The sequence below is a fragment of the Phlebotomus papatasi genome, chromosome 2, assembly GCF_024763615.1.
Source record: "Phlebotomus papatasi isolate M1 chromosome 2, Ppap_2.1, whole genome shotgun sequence".
Taxonomy (NCBI): domain Eukaryota; kingdom Metazoa; phylum Arthropoda; class Insecta; order Diptera; family Psychodidae; genus Phlebotomus; species Phlebotomus papatasi.
In genome coordinates, this window is record NC_077223.1 from 21325563 (window position 1) to 21347511 (window position 21949).

The 21949-nt window shown below is 32.1% G+C and overlaps 1 protein-coding gene across 1 annotated transcript in view; it reads left to right on the top strand.

Annotated features, from left to right (window-relative positions):
* LOC129803034 (trace amine-associated receptor 1) overlaps positions 1-21497 on the top strand; it is a 141159-nt gene extending 119662 nt beyond the window's left edge. The window contains exons 6-10 of the mRNA XM_055849348.1: positions 9723-9795; positions 9861-10087; positions 18658-18795; positions 19033-19158; positions 19222-21497. Of these exons, the coding sequence (XP_055705323.1) occupies positions 9723-9795; positions 9861-10087; positions 18658-18795; positions 19033-19158; positions 19222-19587 (930 nt within the window). The 3' untranslated portion in view covers positions 19588-21497. The remainder of the gene's footprint in view (positions 1-9722; positions 9796-9860; positions 10088-18657; positions 18796-19032; positions 19159-19221) is intronic.
* Positions 21498-21949: the final 452 nt, after the last annotated feature.

A 21949-nucleotide genomic window follows, 5' to 3' on the forward strand; every position in this document is an offset into this window, starting at 1 on the left:
TCAGAGAAAGGAGAGTCGACAAAAAGTGGATGGGCGATGGAAATTTTCCGAGAGGAGACCTCATGTGGAATTTCAGTGAAAGTGTTTGTCTTGTCAACGAAGATTTCGATCCTTTTCTTTGCCGGAAGATGTGCTGAGGAGGAGGAATTGTTGGAGGAGACAGAAAAAAAAGGCACAGAGAATTTTTGGGTGATTTGGATAAAAATCTCTGGCGCACAAATAGTGTGAGACATCATCTTCAAGAGCTAATATTGACTGCGACTTTTATCTCAGTATAAAACACCACTCACTCCTTCATTGTCCCTGGTTGGATGGCAATTGCAAGTGAGAGTATCCCTAGAGGGCGAATAGCATTCTTCTCCCTCATTCCTTTGGTGCCCAAGATCACAATTCTTTTGGAATAAAGTGTGCTGAATCAGCAACAATTGGGAGGCGTACCGTCAATATTTAACCCAAAACGCCGGAAAACTATCATGTTTCAGGGGGTTCATCCATTTATTTCACTGTCACTTATTTCATTCTCTTGGCTCTTTTTTCATCCTGACACCCATCCTAAACTTGGACAGTTTGAGAGTGTTTGGGAAATTGGTGTTTATACCAGGTTTTGAAGGATTGTATTACCGTACAATCCGAAATCCAAACGAAAATCGTCATATAATTAAAAGTTTTAGAATTGCAAATTTTCGTCTCAAAGTCCAAAATGTGCATAGTTGTATACACATTTAACAGTAATATACTTCTGGAAAAGTTTCCAAGTCTCGAAATCGAAGAGAAGCCAAGTGTTAATTCATCATAAACATATTTCAACACTAAACTAGACCAAGCTTAACACTCAAGTGTTACAACAACAACACTCTTCTCTCAATGTTTAATTGAAATTAGTGTTGGGTTTGATGTTAGAGTAGCCTTAATTTAGTGTTAATACCCGGCCAACACATTAAGTGCTTATTAAGTACTTAGTAACTTCTTAATTTATTGACTTAATTTTAAAGGGTTGTTCAATATTCAATTATGTAAAATCTTAAATAATAATCTTAAATAAAAATGAAAATTAGAGAAACGTTAACACTGTATGGCGGATGGCAAAAGTGAGATAGCATGGTTCAGTCTTAACATTAAGTACTTAATTAAGGTCTTTGTATATGCCTTTAATAAGAATATGAAAATAACATATAACTTTTTTAAGTAGTTGTCCTAACGGCTATAAGATTTTTACTTAATTCCTCACATTAATGAGGCTAAGGGTCCCAGATAATAAGCTTTGAATTAAATGGAGGGCCTTTAGTTAAACTTACCAAATAAAATATAAATAAGAACATTAAATTATACTTCGTGGATTTCACATCAATTTCAATTTTTATAGACTTATCAATAAAAGAGCGAAAAATTCTGTGAATGAAAACACAAATTAATTAGGGGAAATTTGGGCACAACCAAACACGGGGTAGCACCAAACACTGCGAATTTTTAATCAGATAGTCGACTTCAAAAAACCAGACTTATAGAAATTTATAGGCATTATAGGAATGCTTGTCCACTGAAGAAATGGTCGAGATAGGCCAAGTAGCTCAGAAATGAAGATTAGTGTTTGATGTCACCCCGTGTTTAGTGGTGCCCCAGTTAACCGTACATTTTATGGTTACTTCTTTTAATACGTTGAATTGATTAATGTCTTTATTTCTAATGGTTAATATGACATCGTCCCATTTTCTACTCCAATGTCCGCTCTATTCCGCTGGGTTTCTCTACAGTTGTCTAATAGGGGAAAGTACTCTCCCTTCGAACGTTCATGCCTTCGAATAATGTAAATTTTCTTTTAATTTTCCTAAGAGACTTAAACATTTGTACTAAATATAAGTTAGCATATTATCAATTAAGAAAAATAAAAGAAAATTTACATTATTCGAAGGCATGAACGTTCGAAGGGAGAGTACTTTCGCCTATTAGGCAACTGTAGAGACACCCAGCGAAATAGAACGGACATTGGAGTAGAAAATGGGACGATGTCATATTAACCATTAGAAATAAAGACATTAATCAATTCAACGTATTAAAAGACGTGTTCGAAGGTAGAGTACTTTCCCTTATCTGTCTTAATTAAGGCATTAATAAGTGCTTATTCAGGGCTTATTTCATGCCCGTGGTAAAAGCTCCTATTTAAGAGCATCAACAAAGTTTATTAATTATAACACTCCACCCACTGCACTAGTAATACCTTACCTTCAATTAATTAGGGAAAAAATTATGAAATTTTGGAATAAAGAAAAAGTAAAAAACCCTGCCGTACTAAATATAAAGTAGGGTAAATTAACCCAATTCAAAATCTGCTTCAAATGGAAATTTTTCGCTGTTCCAAATGGAAACGTCACTGTTTTCATGACATATACAGTACTAAATTACTATATTTACAAATTTTCTATACCTCAGTTTCATTATTTAGTTAATTTTGCTCCAAATAAAGCGAAAATCCATTCATATTCTAATTTTTCATAAATTCTAATTTTAATTTGTTAATTTCTCAGAAAAATTAAAAGTATACCTTTTCATCATTGAATTTTTAATAAATCGACCATGTTTTCCAATGAAAAACACAATGAGGTTACTGTTGTTTATTCGTTTTGTTTAACATTTAATGTCATATTTCTGACTAATTTTAGTTAAATTAAGTGCTAATCTTTATTGTTAACGGTACGTGAAGTTTTTAAATTAAATAATTACTTATTTCATGAACAAAAGGGGTTTTTTTGAAGTGTCTGCAAATGTTTCAATAGAAAACCCTGGAAATATGATTTTTTGGAGAGATTTTTTTATTGTTTTAAATGGGAAAGGAGAAAAGACCAGGAATAAGAACAAATCCTGCACTCATGAGAAACTTAACAAGGTTTTGGAAGCCTTTCGTCGCGGTTTCACTTACACTTATCTCCAATTAGAAACTTTCCCTTGTCTCTATTTGGATTAATTTGTTTCCAATAGAAGCATTTTATACTCGCGTATTTTCCTTGTATTTAAGAAGTTTTCAAATTATATCTAAAGAATTTCCACTAAACAGTAACATTCTAGAAGAGTCAAGGAGCAAATTTATGTAATTCTCTTCAGAAAAAATATGAACTTAATGTGTTGAATCTTCTGTCAAAATTTAAAGCGTCTGTAATGGTTTTGAATTAGGACATTTACCTTACTTCTATTAAATTTAGAAGGGAAAAATCTTTGAAAATGTATTTAAAATATAATTAAACTAGTGTTGTAGCTCTAATGGAATTTTGCAAAATCCTAAGAATATGTTTAGAAACTCTTAAAAAATGCAAGGTACCTACATAACTAAATTTTGGTTAAAAAAAAGTGTGGTTATTAAACTTTCATTTTATGCAATCCAAGACAGATTTCCCGCTTAATTTCGTGAAGAACTAAAATGTGTAAATATATCAATAATGTGTTAACATGCTCACTATTATTCTATTTGTTATTTGAATAATTCATAAGACCGTTGAAAAACTCATAAACAAAAGTAACTATTTGGGAAATTTAAGTGTCAAAAACGATGAAATATTTCTTGATTTTCATCCTGCTCGAAATTGAAATGTTTATAATTGTTTAAAAAAAATTAAATAAATTAAAACAGCTTAGACGACAACCTTTTTTTGTGGTGCGTCCCGTCTATTCACTATATGTAGTATCACCAGTATCACTAAGTAGTTTCTCTTTTTCATTTTTCCGACTACCGCAAACAGAATTTTAAGTGCAACCCGTTTTTGTGCAAAATGAAAATTATGAATTTTATATAAAACTATATTTATCCCACTTTAATTAATTTTATTGTTTAATTTTCTGAAGAGTGTGCTTAGAAGATTTCATCGATATGATTTCTGCTAATCTCACCAACCCCTTGATATTTATTTCTCAATTCTTTGTTTATTTATCTATCGTCACATTTTCTCGTCTCTCTTGTTTTATCACTCACAAATCTCTCAACAGTGTGATTTTCATTTTTGTTTTGCCCACGAAAATTGATCGTAAATCAACATCTTTCCCATTCATATGGCTCATGTTTTGTCTCCAATCCCAACCAACAGTGTTTTTCCTCACAATTTACCAAAACCCCGGAGTTGTTCTCGTTTCTGGCCAGAGGAAATAGAGGTCAAAGCCACAATGATGAGGACAGATTTTTTCCTGAGAGAGGGGGGAAGGTGGGGTTTGAGCTTTTGGAGCACCACCAAATCGACCAAAATATTCAAAAAGGAAAATGGTAAAATAGCAATTTTGTCAACGCGATTTTCGGCAGAAGGGGCTCAAAATGCGATGGCCTGAGAAATGGGAAATTGGTAAAAGATTCCGCACAATCCTAAGGCCTTTCATGCTCCAATTCATGGAGAAATTTGTGCCTGATAAATGACTCATTTCCACTAGCAGACAGTCTTTTGGACATTTTCCAAAGTTCCTGCGACGAGTATTTGCATCTCCCCAGGCACTCCGGAGAGTGCAATAGTGGTGCCTGTCTCCAGCAATAAACAGTCAGATACACGTTTTTCTCATTCCAGATGCGCTATTGCCCGTTCTTGATTTCCTAACTAGATTTTAGTAATTCCATGATAAATATTCAATTCAAAATCGCTAAATTTAGATTCTTGAATCATACATAAAATAAAGGTTTAAAAAGCAGAATCACATTGAGACATATCGTATTTTCTTGAATTCCGCATTTTTATTGCGATTCTTTTAGAAACATTCATAATTTATTAGGCATCCCCAATACACATTCAAAGGATATGAAAGAAATAAAAATTTAAATAATGTAGAAAGATCTGAAATAAATGTTAAGTAAAACGTTTTCAGGCTAAACTATGATTAATTTGACATATCTTTTTCCGTTTTATTAATTTTTGACCTTCCATCCTTTGTATTACTATTATTATTGTAATATGTTAGCATATCGTAATTTGAATCATCAATTGTTGTAACATCATTATCACCTATCTCAACAAAAAACTGCCTGTAGCAAAATTAGAACACACAAACTTACAGGATTGTTGATTTAGGTAACGAGTATGTATTGCGACCGTTGCGACAATTGCTGATTCAAGCATCGATATTATAAGCAAGTTTAATTTTCGAGAATATGTTTGAAGATTTAGCGCAAAGAGAAAAAATACCCAAGAATCAATACATTTATGGGATACTTTTGGTATTAAGAGAGAGCTCCAATACCTCTTGAATATTAAATTGTAGAGTATTTTGGGATATAATTCAAGAAATTCTCAGTCATTGATTCAGTACCACAAATTCATCAATTTTCAATAAATATCAGTACTGATTTCAGGGTGTTTTAGCATTGATTTCAACCCACTCTGTAACATTTATTCGATACCATTGCAGTATCGAGTTTAGAGTACTCCGGTATTGATTGTATCCCATTTTGGTATTAATTTTAGAGTATTTCCGTATTGATTCTGTTACTTTTGGTATTGATTTTATCCCATTTTTGTATATTGATTCTATCCCATTTTTGTAATTATTTTAGAGTATTTAGGAATTAATTTCATCCCATTTTGGTATTGAATTTATGTTGTTTCTGTATTGATTTCGTCCCATTTCGGTATTGGATTCAGAGTTCATTAGTACTGTTTCTATCCAGTTGAAGTATTAAATCTATCTTGTTGCAGAGGTATTGATTTTAGAATACCCCGGTATTGATTTTATTCCGCTGAGGTATAGATTCTAGACTCTATCTACTAAAGTATATTGATCCTCTTCCCCGATGAGATACAGTCAATACCGCAATGAGATAGAACCAAAAGCGGAAGATCCTAAAATCAATACCAAAATGGGATGCAATCAATATCAAATTATCTTAAAATCAATACCGAAGTGTCATAAAAAAAAACATTTACTTCAGTGGGATAGACTTAGTACCGAAACACCCTAAATTCAACATCAATATGGTATAGAGTCAATAACAGAACGCACTGATGAAATCAATACCTGGAAATTGAGATAAAATCAGTATCATTTCCTAGAAAGTAGATTTTTAAAAATCAATACTGCAATGGGATAAAATAAATTACACTATTTCTAAAAATCAATCCTAATTTGAGGTAGAATCAATACCATTTTTTTCTTCGAAAATAGATTTTATAAAATTAATACCTCAACGCCCTAAAAATAATTCAAATATTTCTCAAATTTGTTCCATAAATTAAAAAAAAAAATCTGTATTAAAATCGTATTATTAAAATCAATAGGGTAACGTGTGGTATTTCTGGGCAAGGTGCTTTTCGGGACATAATATGGGTATTTTTGAACACATCAAAAATCCTATAAATATTTGTTTTCTTATTATTTTTAAGTTCTACATGAAATTTTAAGCTCTTTACGTATCAGATAAACATAAAACTTTTGATATTTTATTTAATTTAAAGCGTTAAATACGCGTGAATTGTGAGTGTCACATTCCACTTTTTACAAAACCTTCAGTGTGGTCATTTTTGCAGATATTAACACAAACAGTGCTCAGTTTTTTCGATTTAAGCCACTTTACAAGTGGAAGAGTGAAGTTTAGACCTTCTACTTAAAGGTAAATATTCAGGCTCAGTGAAATTTATTTGCATAATAGCGACTTTTGTCTGTCCCGAAATACCCAATTGTCCCGAAATACACCATTCTTACTTCTTTATATTTTTTGCTATTTTGAATAAAAAAGGTGGCATTTTTCAACATTTTTCGGTAAGAATATTATTCTGGATAGAATAAGGAACATAAATACTTGTATCAAAAAGGAAAAAAATAATTTGAGAAGTCATTAGGCTGTTTGAAATTACAAAGTGCTAAAAAGTGTCCCGAAATACCACACGTTTACCCTACCACATGTATTGAATGTGGATACCAAAAATTTTCTCCGTGTGAAAAATGCAATTATTTGAGAAAACAATGAGAGTTATAATACTTATCTAATTGTATATTTCAGAATTTTCTTAATAACCACAAATTATTTACATTGCATCAATTACATAATTATAAGAAAATAATTCACTCCTCAAAATAGCTTAGGGAGTTTCTTGCAAAATTCATGATTAATCCTTAATTTGCTACACCATGAAAATTTATCCCAAAGATGCTCTTATTAACTTTCGAGAAAGCAAAAATCTTTAGCTTATGATAAATTTTAATAACATAAGTTTAAGTGGTTAATAAATTGTACAGGAAAGTTGGGTAACTCTAAACAAGAATCTCGATTTTGACTCTGCAACATATATGCAGACCTTTTCTTACTCTTGCGGAAAAATATCACAAAATTTTTCTGTTATAGAGTGGCGGCATTACTTCTGGCCTCTGTCTAAACTTATGGCTTCACAATGTCACAAAATGAGTTCGAAAAACCTTAAACACCATGCTAAGACGACGGTGGACGCTAAAATACCCACAATTTCTCACAGTGATAATATTTTCGTAATTATAATGGTTTATGCCCAACACACAATAAGTTTTGTTTTGTAAACATGTTTTTGACATTTCAATAAGAGTGAGTGAAATCTAGATCTAGTCATCTCGCTCCTCTCGCTCATTCTCATGGGAAATTTTGAAAACATGTTTACAAACAAAACTTATTGTGCGCTGGCCATTAAGTGCATTGAGTAATAATAATAATATTTAGTAAGATAATTTGCTAAACGATAGACAACACTGAAAGTTAGATACAGTGAAAGTTGGTCTAATTAATTTCGTAAGAAACACACAAATGTGAAGTTGAGCTGTTTCTTAAGTGTCTGTCTTTTGTAAGAAAGTTCTTTATCCCCTTATGATAAATTAATGAAGATAATTTGGAATACCCGAGGCATAATTGATCTATGACCAAAGGAAGTTTCTGTGATTATTCGAATGTAATACTATTCACAAATTTCCAGCTAAATAAGAATATTATAGTAGTTGAACTATTCCAAAAGGTGTTATAAAGAGTAACTGAGAGACTCCTTGTCGCCACAATTATTTCATTTCCTTGGGTATTCTGCAGGAAAACTGCAGAACATTTCCCAGAAACTCTTGAAATATGTGTTCGTGAATATTGCAGAAAGTGGTACAATTTAGTGGGTGAGGATGGGTGGAAAAATTCACGACTGAATTGCACGTTTCACAATAAAGTTCTCTCTATCAGAAATTCTAAATTCTACAACTGTCTCTTGGTTCATTCATAAATCTTCAACTTGTGAATTTCATCCTCTATCTCATAAACCTCACTAAATTCTATGTCTCTGGCCTTAATTAACTTTCCACACTTGGGATTTTGTTTCAAATCTCTGTTCTTGTACTTTCTCCTGGAACAAAACCCCTCATCCCATTCCAAGCATATTCTTCTGGACTAGTCGTACCTTCTGCTCTCATTTAGAGTGGTGCATTTTCTTAATAATCTTAAATATGTCTACCAGAGCTTTAGTCTGGTTCATTTTAACCTACTATAAGGTGCAAACATTTTATAGATAATTTAACTGTTACAAAAAAGAAAAAAAACTTTACAAATGGATAAATTAGATCACTTTAATGGATAAATTAGATCACAGCAAAGGAAAATTTTCTGTGTTTTGCGAAATTTTTAGTTTCGTCCTTTGGGGCAAAGGGAAATTTTCTGAGAAAAGGGAAATTTTTAGAAAGTTATTAAAATATACTTGTGCAAAATGTGTGACAGACAAAATTTCCGATAATTGTGTAAAATGTATGAAAGACAAAATTTCCAAAGACAAAGTTTCCAAACGGCATTATACCCAACGCACAATAAATATTGTTTTGTAAATATATTTATGACATTTCAATGAGAATGAGTGAGATCTAGATCTAGTCATCTCTCTCACTCTCATGGGAAATTTTGAAAACATATTTACAAACAAAAGTTATTGTGCTCTGAGCATTATTTTTTAGGTATAATTCACGTTTTTTAATGAGCAAAAAAACATTTTAGTTCTCACACACGTATCTATCATTTATAATACTTAAAGACTGTACTTACTGTAAAGTGTGACTCTAGTAGTGAAAATACTCCAGTAAAAGAGTCAATTTTTATACCAGTAGAGTTTTATCAGAGATTCTTTATTTAAATATCAAGGACAAGTCGTCAGTGGAATCAGCATTTGTCGTAACTTTATTTTTGCCTAGACTACGACACCATAAAATTTGATCAAAATGCACAATGCAATGGCGTTTTTGAGAAAAAAGAATGAATTATTTCACGCTATCGCCGCGTCACAAACGGTGAAGTTTTGAACTATCATCTGAAAGTGCTCATCGGAACGATCCCACACACAAAAATTTAGGTTAAAATGGGTTAAAACGTTAATTAGAACCGGAGCTACAGGCGCGTCAGTTTTTTAACTTTGGCCTCTTATAACTCTGGTCAGGGATGTCTCAACGACTATGCGTGCCATAGGGCTAGAGCTGATTACCTTAGAAAATTTAAAAATTTTCTTTTTGTTAATAGCACTCCTAGCGGTGGTTTTACGAACTTCAGATGTTAAAATGAGATGTGGCACTTCACGAGAAGTTTCCAAAATGTCTTCATTTTTCCAAAATTTTAGTCTAAACTCACTTGGCTAAATTTAAACAGAGTGATTTTACCATATACAAAAACCAATAAGGGAGATTCTTTAAGTCTCACTTAATGCACATAAAAATAAATTTTGAGATCAAAATTATTCAATTTCAGAGATTTTTCTTAACTTGTTATCATTGCTGGTTTCTTTCAGGGATGCGTTGTGATGCTGAGCTTAGCGTGGATAGTATGTTTAACAGTCTTCGGATTTCTGGTGCTGCCCAAGGGTATGATTTCAAAGATTTCAAAACCATTAACTATTCTGCAAAGGTTATTACAAGCATACTTGTAGGTTATTATTACAATACGACGGGTCTGCTGGCGTGTGAGCCATTCTACAGTCGAGCCTCTTTTCGCATTCTTGCCACTTGTGCCCTCTATTTTCCCACCACAATGGTGCTCATGTACTGCTACGGATCCAGCTTCCACGCGAGTCGACTGAGACTAACAGTGGACTCCACAAAATCTCCACCAGAAACACCGCAGCCACAAACAAGCGTCACCATCATCACAGAAAAGGTGAGTGTTAAGCGTTCTTTTTGTTATTAAACTTCTATAATTGCATTTTCTCAGTCACCAAATTAAAAATTGACTTTCATGGAATGTTCATTTATAAAACAGACTTTTAAGTAGTTTAAGCACCTTTAAATCATATTTGTGATCAACAAGAAACATTAAAAGTTAATAACCGAAAAATATCTTATCCTGTTATTTACAATGAATATTTATTATGTATATTTGCCAAAATTTTTCCTTTAGAACCTCAAAGAAAGAAAAAAATATGTCCCCTATCGTCTTATTAAAACATCCATAACATTTTCTGGTTTAAACTTTGGGAAATAAAAGTTTTATCATATTTTATTCGCGAAAAAAAACTGTTCATTAATTACTTTAACTCAGACCAACTCAGACTAAGATCATTAAAACTTTACAAACTCATGAATTTTAAAATATTTAATTTTTTATGGGCTACATTTTACTTAAAAATCGTTTAAGGGTTAAATCAGGATCAAAAGAAGACCCATCTATTATTTATTCTTTAACCTGGATTTAATAACAAAAATTTTATAAAAGACAAGGGGTAAAATGGTCCAAGCTTTCGCCACGAATGAGACCTGTACCATCGAATAGGCATGCGTAAAGGTAACAACTTTTATTCCGGGACCAACCCCAAAAGTGTGTAGGAAAAACACTACAGCATAAAACATATCTATAAGAATTATAATGATTTTTTTGCAAAACTTCTTTTATACAATAACGGTTAATCGCATATTGATCGTTGACGTGATGGACTATAAGTTTCTTCGGATCATATGTTCAAGATACATCAAGGACTCCAAAAATATCTCTGATTTGTTATTAAATGAAAAAAGTTTACATTTTGTTGCCCTGTAATGTGCGATGGCTTTAAAAATATAAAAATATTTATTTAAAGCCTAAGTCATAACATCGTCTTTGAGCCGAATTTCATTAAGATTGGTTAAGCCGTTTTCGAGTAATAAATTGTTAAAATTGCGAATTTTCACAGGGATATCGTTAATTTTCCAAGGATTGACAGTCCTTTTTGACTTGGGTCTAGGTAATTTTTAAGCCATACACCAATACCTACAAAATGGGCCTAGTCTCATCTCTGGCGAAGGGTTGGACCAGCTTCCATACATTTTCGCCCAATATCCTTTAGAGCAGAATAAAGCAAATTTCGTCAGTAGAAAATTTTGAGAAAATTGAAAAATTCTAAGTTAAAAATGAGAAACTATAGGGTAAGTGTGCCAAATTCCGGCCACCTTTTTTGTTCCTCGAATTACCATGATTTTTTAGTTTTTACATACTCTACACTAGAGATTATACAATGCAAAAGAATAACAAAAAATGTAGCTTCGACAAACGAGATGACGTGAAAAAGACATTTGAAGAATTCTTGAAGGGCAAGGAACTATGAGAATGAAGGTGGCCGGAATAGGCCACCAATGCTATCTACATTTTTATTCATTTTAAAATGCATTAAGAATGATTTTAGAGTAAATAAAGACGATAAACTGTCTATAAGGTTCTAAGCAACACTCCTTAAGTAGAAGGAATAAAAAAAAAATCATTTCTATTAAAGATATTAGTACATTTCAAACTTGAGACTTTAGCACTTGCATGCAACTATGCCGAAATTTAACACACTTACCCTATGTTAGAAATAAGTCAAATTTGGAATTTAGTGTCAGTGTCAGTCATTGTGCCAGTTTCGCCCATAATCAATTATTTTTCAACTTGTTTTTTTTCTGGAACTGAAACGATAAGGGATATAAACTTACAGTTCGCAGTGATCCCCCTTACCCTGCATTAAAAAACATTGCTTAGTAATGTTTTGGTTCCTCTTCCTCCCCCAATTTCCTCCATTCCGTCCAAAATCCTGTGTTTTGGAGGTAGTTTATGCAATCATGTTGACTGTAATGACTGAACAACTATGACCGAAAAAAATCCAACTTAACATTCACGAAGGTTAAAGTTCAATCACTATATGGAAAGCTTTTTCTCGCGCGAAAATATAATTCACGAAGAGATCTATTGTAGTGAGTTTGAACATTTCGCAAAGCTGCTTTGCCATCTATTTTTTGATAAAATTTTTAAATGTTTTATAACTACGGTAACTGTACCAAATTTCGACATAGTTGCACGTAGGCGCTAGCTAAAGACTTAAGTTTTGAAATATAACATCTTTAATACAAATTTAATTTTTTGTTACTTCTTTTAATGAGTATTGCCTGGAATCTTATAGATATAGTTTATCATCTATGTTTTCTCTAAAATAATTCTAAAATCAATAAAAATATAGATATAGCTTTGGGTAATATTTCGGCCACTTTGATTCTTATAATTCCTTGCCCTTCCGGAATTCTTCTAAAGTTTCTTTCTCGTCATCTCGTTTGCAGTAGCGACATTTTTGTTTTTTTTTTGCACTGTATAATCTTTGAGTATGCAAAAACTAAAAGTTCTTGGAAATTTGAGGAACAAAAGAAGTTTCCGAAATTGCAAGCCGGCCGAAATTTAGTGCAGTAACAATAAATCCATTTGCTTTAAAATTATGTTAAATTACATAATGGTAACAAATAAAATTGGGGTTGTCAAGTTAGCATTAATTTTGCAAATGACATGGCTGGAAGTTTTGAAGAAAAAGTTCAGAATTCTTATTTCTAAATGTCAATGACCTACAACCATATTGAAGTTCCTTTTCCTTTTGTACAACTTCTATTTTTGAAGTTGGAGCAATTCTATTCAGCATCACAAGTGCTGAAAGTTGGGAATGAATGGAAAAGGGTATTGGAAAATATTGTGGTGTAGGTACTCGTATATTCCATAAATAAATAATTGTTCTAGCACCTAGCACTGAGCAAATATCCAGAGCAAATACACTTAAAAGTCTGCAATTGGGAGCTTTTAGCGGGTTTTTCCCTCACTTGGCGATTAATTGAAATTACGCGAGGGCGGATGTGAATGTCAATTAATTGGTGGAAGGTGATAATTACCGGAGGTGACGTCACTTTCGCGCCACTTGGCGCTTTTTTCTATGCCCAGTCTTTTGCAATGGAGGCGCCTGGTGCTTGCACATATTTTATGATAATTGAGTTTCTTCGCTTCGATTTGCCATTAATGGGCAAGACGACAATTTTGCCAGTTGGGGTAGTTGGAGAATAGAATGAGGGTGGAAACATCAATAAATTCTATTGAGGACATTTTATTGCTCTTCTGCGTCTTCAGCCCTTTCTTCTTTTTTTTTAATCACACAAACTCTTACACATAAAGTTTTCCCTTTTTTGAATACAACCAAAGGGCATTTCACTAAGGGGAAATTATGCACGTTTTGTATGCGATTTAGATAAATAAATCTTTCGACTCTGCCTATTCACAGCTGGAGTTTGATTTTGCTCATTGTATATGAAAGTGTCTCGGCTAAAATATAAATGTCACTCTAATTGAATAAATGTCGTTATATTCGAAAACTGAAACTGAATATTTCAAATTTGAACTGATTTTTTGGAAAAATTTACAAAAGTTATTCTATATTTTCTATGATAGAAAGTACAGAAATAAAACTCGAGAAAATTCGAAATTCGAAAAAGGGTTCACATGAGCCATCTTTTGGAATTATCAAGAAATTAAACTGACTTTTGATTCTATACATTGAACCCACAGTACTATTTCTGTGAGTCTTTCATATGATTTCTATTGTTGAAGGAAAACATTTATTTTCTATTTTTGATGAAAAAGATAGTTCAAGATTTATAATATCGAAAAAACAATGATTTGAGCAATTTACAGCAGAGTTTGAAAATTCGAAGGGCGATCATTCAAGCCAAAGAAATCACATATTGAGCCCAAACAGAAGTAGATTTTAACTCTCCAATAGTGTCTTGGATAAAAGGTGAATGGAACTCTATTTGCACAACAAGTCGTTGAAGTTCGAAGAATTCGAATTCAATTTCGAATTTTCATACTAAATTTTCGAACAAGGTGGGGAAAATTTATCAAATATCACACTAAAAATCTGGCAAAAGAGTTACTCACTACTCAGTGATTATGGAGTGATTAAATACTGGGGCAAGAACAGTAAACGTCGTTGTTCTGTTTTTTTTTCCTCTCAAAAACGTGAAGACCGTCACATTTTGACACTTGAACACTTCGAAATTCGAACAGAATCTACCTCAGCCACTTTGCGGAATTAGTTATCAAGAAGTAAGAAAGTCTCTCTTTTGGATCTTCAAATAGATTTTTGAATTTTTCAAGATCTACTTCTATACGGAAAGATTGGGGAGAGTTTCATTCTCCAATAGGGTCTTGGATAAAAAGTAAATGGAACTCTATTTGCACAAAAAGTCGTTGATGTTCGAAGAATTCAAATTCAGTTTCGAATTTTCATAATAAATTTTCGTACAAGGAAGGTAGAGAAAATTTATGAAGCATCAGGCTAAAACTCGCAAAAGAATTACTCAGGAATTATGGAGTGATTAAATAGAAGCAGTAAACGTCGTTGCTTAGTACTTTTCCTCACAACAAAGTTAAGACTTGCATATTTTGACGCGAGCACTTCGTTCGAACAGGATGTACTTCAGCCATCTTGCGGAATTATCAAGTAAGGATGTCTCTTTTTTTGGCTTTTCAAAGATATCTTCGAATTTTTCAAACTCTACTTGTGAATGATAAGACTGACTTCTTGATCGTGCTATGAAATAGATCATCAAATTTCATGTTCGAACTTCGAACTGAGTGAAAATTACATTTAAATTGCGAAAGATACTTTGAATTCAGAATAAAATCGACTTGTCAGAATATAAGTCGAACAACTCGTTTTTTTACAAAAATCACTTTATTTTTTAGATAAGGGAAGAGTACCACGGATCGGAATGTTAAGAGACATGCTCGTTATTTAGTTGAAAATATAAGCTTCAAAATACTTTTTGGTATTTTTGTGTATGCTAATCGATATATTAGTGATCCATTCAACTGTATCTGTTCATTTGAATTTTAAAATTTTAGAACAAATTAATAAAAAATATCTTTAATTGCAACTAAATACTCTGTACCTCGGATCGTTACAAATTTAATCAGGTGTCTCACGGAAAATTGGTTTTAAAAATTAAATCTGAACTAATGCCCTGCATTCTTGTGAGAGTTAAATTGTAAAAAGTAGCTAATTTGAATTGGTGCGACAATCTGATAATAGCCTGACGATCCGAGGAACACTGCCGATCGCTGGTGCTTTTCCCTTACTTCTTTATACCCTCTACCTTCCTTGTGAATATTATATTTGAAAATAATTATTTTCAAAGTTACAGAGATTTTAAATCTCCAAAATCTTATACTCTGAATGTAAAATCTCAGCTTCAAATAGTTCTCCTGTAAAATTTGACTACAGCGAGTTATTCGTTTCTTATTCTGAGCGTTCGAAATGCCCTTTAACCTTTTAGCCGGGACACATTCCAGAGTTCCGTACAATAAAACTTTAAAAGTTAAATAGTATGACTCTAAGAATTTATGATAGTATCAAAGATTTGATAAAATGTTACTATAAAATGGTACTACAACAGAACTTCAAAATCAAATAATTACTAAATATCGTGGATGGAATCACGTTGTAATCTCTAATTTCCGCAACATATTTGCAGTAATTACAAAATATATTCTTTATTTTCGTTAAGTACCTGTTTACTATTTTAGCATAATTTGTGCTCTGTTTTGCTAGTGAAATGCCCCTAGTGTATAACTTCCAAACCTCAAACATTCTCACACCCTTAAGTTACACTATCTAAATTTGTCTTCCATATCAATAATAATAAATGGGCCCTTTGGGTGGATGGAGGTTTGCTCTTCAAGTGAAAATAACTCCCGAGAAGACTCGTTTTTCATGAGACACCCTCTTGAGCTTTTTTTCTTTTTGATTTTTTTGGTCTCAGACACGAGTCTGTTGGTGAACCATTAAGAGAGACAAGTTCACATACTTCTTTTTTTTTGAGGATGTTAGCAAGAGAAATTGTGGAAATCACCCATGATTTAATTTATTATTGGACATTATGTCAAAAGATCAAACGAGTGATTTTTCACCCTCAACCTCTTGACCTCCCAAAACATCATGACGGTGGGCAGATTGATGTGATAGTTGGTGACTTGATAGATACGACTTTCCAAAGTCAATCAATCACGCTAAATCAACTTCAGCCCAAATCCTCCTTTTTGTTCACTTTGTGAATCTGATTCCCTGAGGAGCTTATTTTTTCCTGTGCTAAGGCAGGTAAATTGAGTTGCTTCCAGGTGATTTTGCAAGAAATATGCAAAGCGGCTTTTTTTGTATACGCCAAGTCACGCGAAAAAGTTTCAATTTAGCAACAGGAAGTATTTTAGAGAAAATGACACAAAATATAAGCATTTATCAATTGATTTTCGTGCCAGAGATTTACTGAGGAAATTTAATTTTCCAATCATTCAGGGAGAGAAAATCCACTAAAAAATTTAAAGTAAGCAGATTTTGCAAAGGAATTGAATGAAACTTAAAATTTTCGTAACTTTTCGTTAAGTTTTCAAACCAAAAATAGAACGAAACTTCCCAGACTTATTTGGTTATGTACACAGAAAAAAATATTTTGTAAAATTGTTCGTAAATGTTTGTGAAATCCTATGGCAGACTTACGAAATGCTCGTGAATTGTATAACCCACAAACAAGTTCGTAAAATTTTGTACCTTTTTCAAAAACATTGTTCGTAAAATGATCATTTGACTAACATTTTTTGTACTTTTACAAACATTTGTTCGTAAATGATCGTAAACACACAAAAAAACTGTTCGTAAAATTTTGTCATTTGTTCGTAAATTTTTGCCAGATAAACAAAAATTTACGAACAAATTTTTTGTGTGTTTACGAACATTTACGAACAAATGTTTGTAAAAGTACAAAAAATGTTCGTCAAATGATCATATTACGAACAATGTTTGTGAAAAAAGTACAAAATTTTACGAATTGTTTGTGGGTTATACGATTCACGAGCATTTCGTATGTCTGCCATAGGAATTCACAAACATTTACGAACAATTTTACAAATTTTTTTTTCTGTGTATCCTTTCGCTTTTATTTTTTAAACATGTTTTGATTTATAATCGATTTAAACCGCGTTATGAATTAGCTAAAACCTTATCTAGTTCTGTATTAAAGTTTCGTTAAGTTGTCTATTGCCTCTTTAATGTGTTTTTGCAGCATTGCATTATTGATTTTATCAGCAATAGTTCAAATAGTGAAATTACAAATAGTGACTTGGTGTATACAAAAAAGCCGCTTTGCATATTTCTTGCAAAATCACCTGGAAGCAACACAATATACCTGCCTTAGCACAGGAAAAAATAAGCTCCTCAGGGAATCAGATTCACAAAGTTGCATAATGAAGTAAAATAAAACAATTGCTGCAATTAATATTGAATTGCAACAGCGTAGTTTTCGTTAAGTTTCCCTTTAACATATTTTAAATGACTGCACTGAGAAAAAAAGAGGGTGCGATTAACTTTTTTTCCTCATAACTTTAACACTTTTTAGGTGTAAAAATATATCAAAATTTTTTAATGTTAATTTTACACTTTTTAAGGGTAAAATTAACATGACAAAAAATAACTTTAACCCTCAATACACCTAAATAGGGTAATATTTACATCGATTTCGGATCAATACTGCAGGGTAAAATAAACATTTCCGGAATGTTATTTTAACTTTTTCGGTTTTCTCTCAGTGTGCACATATTTTCTGAGCCGTATTTCTTGAGTTATTAAAAAGATAATATAAATAAATTAACTTTAAATTATTTTTAATATTTATATGCAAAATTTCTTACAAAAGTTTTCAGTGAAAATTTGATTTCGGATTTTTTTTAAATTGAGTGTATACCTGCCTACAAGTAAGGAACTTTAAAACGTTCCTGTCAAATCCAATCTCGTTGAAATAGATTTTTCCAAGGCATAGTTTTTACATTTTAAAAAGATTATTATTTTAGAAAAAAACTATCTCCAAAATGAATATGAAAAATAAGATAAACACGAAAGCTACTTTTAATACAGTTGAAAGAAAGCCATAAGGGAAAATCGATTTTATAATATTTGTCTAAAATCGTTGTCATGTTCAATATCAACAGTGCTTTACGTTTGGACTGGAAAAATAATAAGAAATTATTCACAAGATTTTGAAAATAACTCAGATCTTTCGTTGAGTTATATGTCAAATGAAATAGAGAACTGACCCCAGGCAAAATCTTATCTTGAATCTCTTGTAGCACTGTTTTGTAGTTGATTGGTTTCTTTCTCCAAAGTATATCCGAAGGCATATGCGTGTATATTCATTCAGCTACAAGAAGTATTTTATATCTCGACAATCACCAAACTTGACACATATTAATGACGAACATAGAATAACTTTTGTTTCGTAAACATCTTTGATGTATTTCAGGTAGAGAGAACAAAATTAAATTATAGAGTCATGTCAGTCATTCACACTCATAGTGCTTAAAACAAATTAACGAAACAAAAGTTAATTGTGTAGGCTTTAAAGCTAATTATTGTTTTTTTTTAGGCGCCTCATTCACTAGTTCAGGACCGTCATGTGAGTGGATCAACATCGCGAACAATGGCTGCAATGTCTCTGGGTTTTATCGTAATGGTGACACCGTGGACAATACAGGAAGTTGTGGCAGCATGTACAGGATCAAAGGTTTTTCCACTTTATATTCAATTTGTCTAGCTTTTGTGCCGCGAAAATTCAATTTCCGTTCCTTTTCCCATCTTTTCCCAAAGAGAGAGAGAGTGGGATTTAATGGGTGAAAAAGCACTAATTGCGCTCCAAATTGAGTGTCAATACTCCACCTCTTAAATTTCAATTTAAGACAATTCCACAGAAATTTCGTTAAGTTTTCTTGTCAATATTTAACGAAAGTGCTGTATTTGACAGGTGCCGCCATTTCTGGACTTTTTCGTTACATGGACAGCAATGAGCAACAGTTTCTGGAATCCATTCCTCTACTGGCTCCTCAATGCTCACTTTCGTCGAATTGGACGAGAGTTCTTTACTACAGGGGTAAGTCTATGCTAGTATTTTCTTCAAAATACGTTCCCTAAAGCACTATTTTTTGGCCTATAGTGCTGCTCTAGTGATGATCCCACAACGCGTAAGTCTCGGTGTTGCAGCGTAAGTTCAGAGTGTGACCCCATCTCACTTCCGGTCCCACCTGGACCACCTAAGTCTCAGCCTCCTCGGCCCGACATCGAGGGTTTATCTGAGAAGTACTGGGGAGAGATTCTCGAGCGCACAGTCAGCTCAACGTCTCTGCATGCGCTCCAGAGAGCCTACCACCATCGACAGAGCGGCAGTATCGTAAGCCTCAACTTGACTGATCCGGAAATCGGGGAGCACACCTTTCATGAGTCAACTTGTGCGAGAAATAAAGTGCTAATGGACACGGATTCTGGCCAGAGGCATAGTATTAAGGGCCTCCCGGATATTTAGTGATACGACAATTCTCTAGGATAGTGCGATATAGGTACCCTCTTTTTCGTATTGGTGGTATATTAACGCGTTTTCGATAAAGTGAACGAAAGAGATTCAAAGAGGCCAAAAAACATCATTGACAAAATTCCATCAACTTTTTTCATTCTTGTGTTTTTTTTACTGGTTTTGGTATCTTCCTTATGGCTCTAGCACACCTTTTTAAATAAGTGAAATTCAATCGATTGAAATTTTACTTCTTACTCTTTCAAACTGAAATTATATATAGTTGTCTCTTTCTGTCAAATGAAAAACAAAATTGAAATTGAAAATGAAACTAAAATTTCAATTTTCATTTGATAGAAAGAGATAAAAAATATCTTATTTCAGTTTGAAAGAGTAAGAGGTAAAATTTCAATCGATTGAATTTCACTTATTTGAAAAGGTGTGCCAGCGTCATTAACTTCTAATTGCTCGTCTCTTTTTTTTTTAATTTTTCGTTAAGTTTTATTTTTAATATATTTTTTACAAAACTAATGGTTGTTTTATTAAGCGTAGAAATAAGCCTTGCTACAAAAACACTGAAGACTTCCTCATGTAATTTTTCATTTATTTTATGAAACTTTTAAATATTTTAAACAATTTGTTTTTTTAATTGAATAATTTTCGCTAATTTCACCTGTCTTAAAAAACGCAATTTCGTTTTGAAATTTGCGTTTTTCCGTTTAATAAATTCTCTAAATTTTGGATATAAATAGAGCAAAATTTTAATTATAAACATCTTCGTTGAGTTTTTTAATTGTTTAAATGCAGAATTTATTTTTCATTTTTTCTTTTTATTATGCATGAATATATTTGTATATTTTTTTCCAATATAACTTTTTTTTTAGCAAGATTAGGAAATTTAATCCGTATATTAGTAATTTTTTATTTTAATTGAGGTTATGGCTTCGTCAAGTTTCTGACATTTAACGAATAATTTAAAACTGATAAACATTTAAACATTTAACGTTAATTTGGTCAATATTTAAAATAATAAATTAGCCTATCTGTTATAGATTTCTAACTGCCTTGATTTAACTGATTTGAGAATTAATCTGCTTTTCAATCTGAAAATTTTATTAAGTTTGTCTGTGATAGAATCATAAATAATTCTTAAATCTTGGAATTTTTTCATTAGATGCATTTTAATGTGCAATCTGCATAGAATTACACTTGTTGAGAGATTCCTTTCATACACTATACTTTTCGTTAAATTTAGTAACTTTATGAAAGCTTTCTATGCTGTCTCATATACCTAGTTATCGACTTTTTGTTGTATTTGTGATGAGGGAAATGTTGAAAAACCATGAGTAATCTGAGATAATTGGCAAAAAGAGAACTTTCTTTGCGGAGAATGTTCTAACAGAGCCTGAATTAGCGATTGTTTGTAAGAAGGGGAAACATCGTGTGCAAAGAATCTTTTCAAATTAGCAGTAAAATTCCTGTTGTGGAAAAACTTCTTTTATTTCTTTTTCTCTTCATAGTACAATTGTTCTCGCGATTTCTCTTTCAACCGGTGAATGTGTGTGTGTTGTGCAAAAGAACATATTCTTTTAATAATTAGTAAAAACTATACGAGATTTAGTTGTTTCTTCTAAAGTCAGACTGGAAACAATAGCGATTGGATAAAATTTAAGATTAGATAGAAAAAAAAACAGAGTTTATAAATAAAAAAAAATCCCGGTTTTTGCGAAATGTTAACAAAATATTAATGTAAAATTTTTGTAATGGAAATAAATCACAGTGAAGAGAGAGATTTTATTTAGATAAAGTGTAGAATTTGTAGCGATAAAACAATTAAATAATTTATTGACAATTGTCATGATTTTTGTGAAAGTTCTACCAATCTGAACTTTTATATTAAATCGCACGATTTTTCTTCAAAAAAAGGTCTTTATTATCACTTTTATTTTATACTGAAAACCTCATAAATTTTCCAACAATCGATCATCGTGGAGATTTCAATGGAGAAGCATCCAAAACTTTTGGTTGGACCAACACAATATATTGGGAATCTTTAATGAAGAATGACACTCAATAAATTGACAAAATGTCCCAAAGTTTTTGCACACAGTGTCCATTTTTGAGAAAGATATGCGACCATATAGGGATTCTCTATGACTTTCATTAACTACGTTTATATGCTAAAAAGAAACTGGATTCATTTGAAAATAATGAATAATACGAGGATAATCCGATTCAAATTGCAGATTGAGTATTCTAAAAAAAAATTACTTGTATTCGCCATGATAGTTCCTATTTTCGCCGAAACTGTTCCCATTTTCGCCGTAATTGTTCCCAATATTCAAATCAGAATGATCACAAAGCTACAATAGTACGA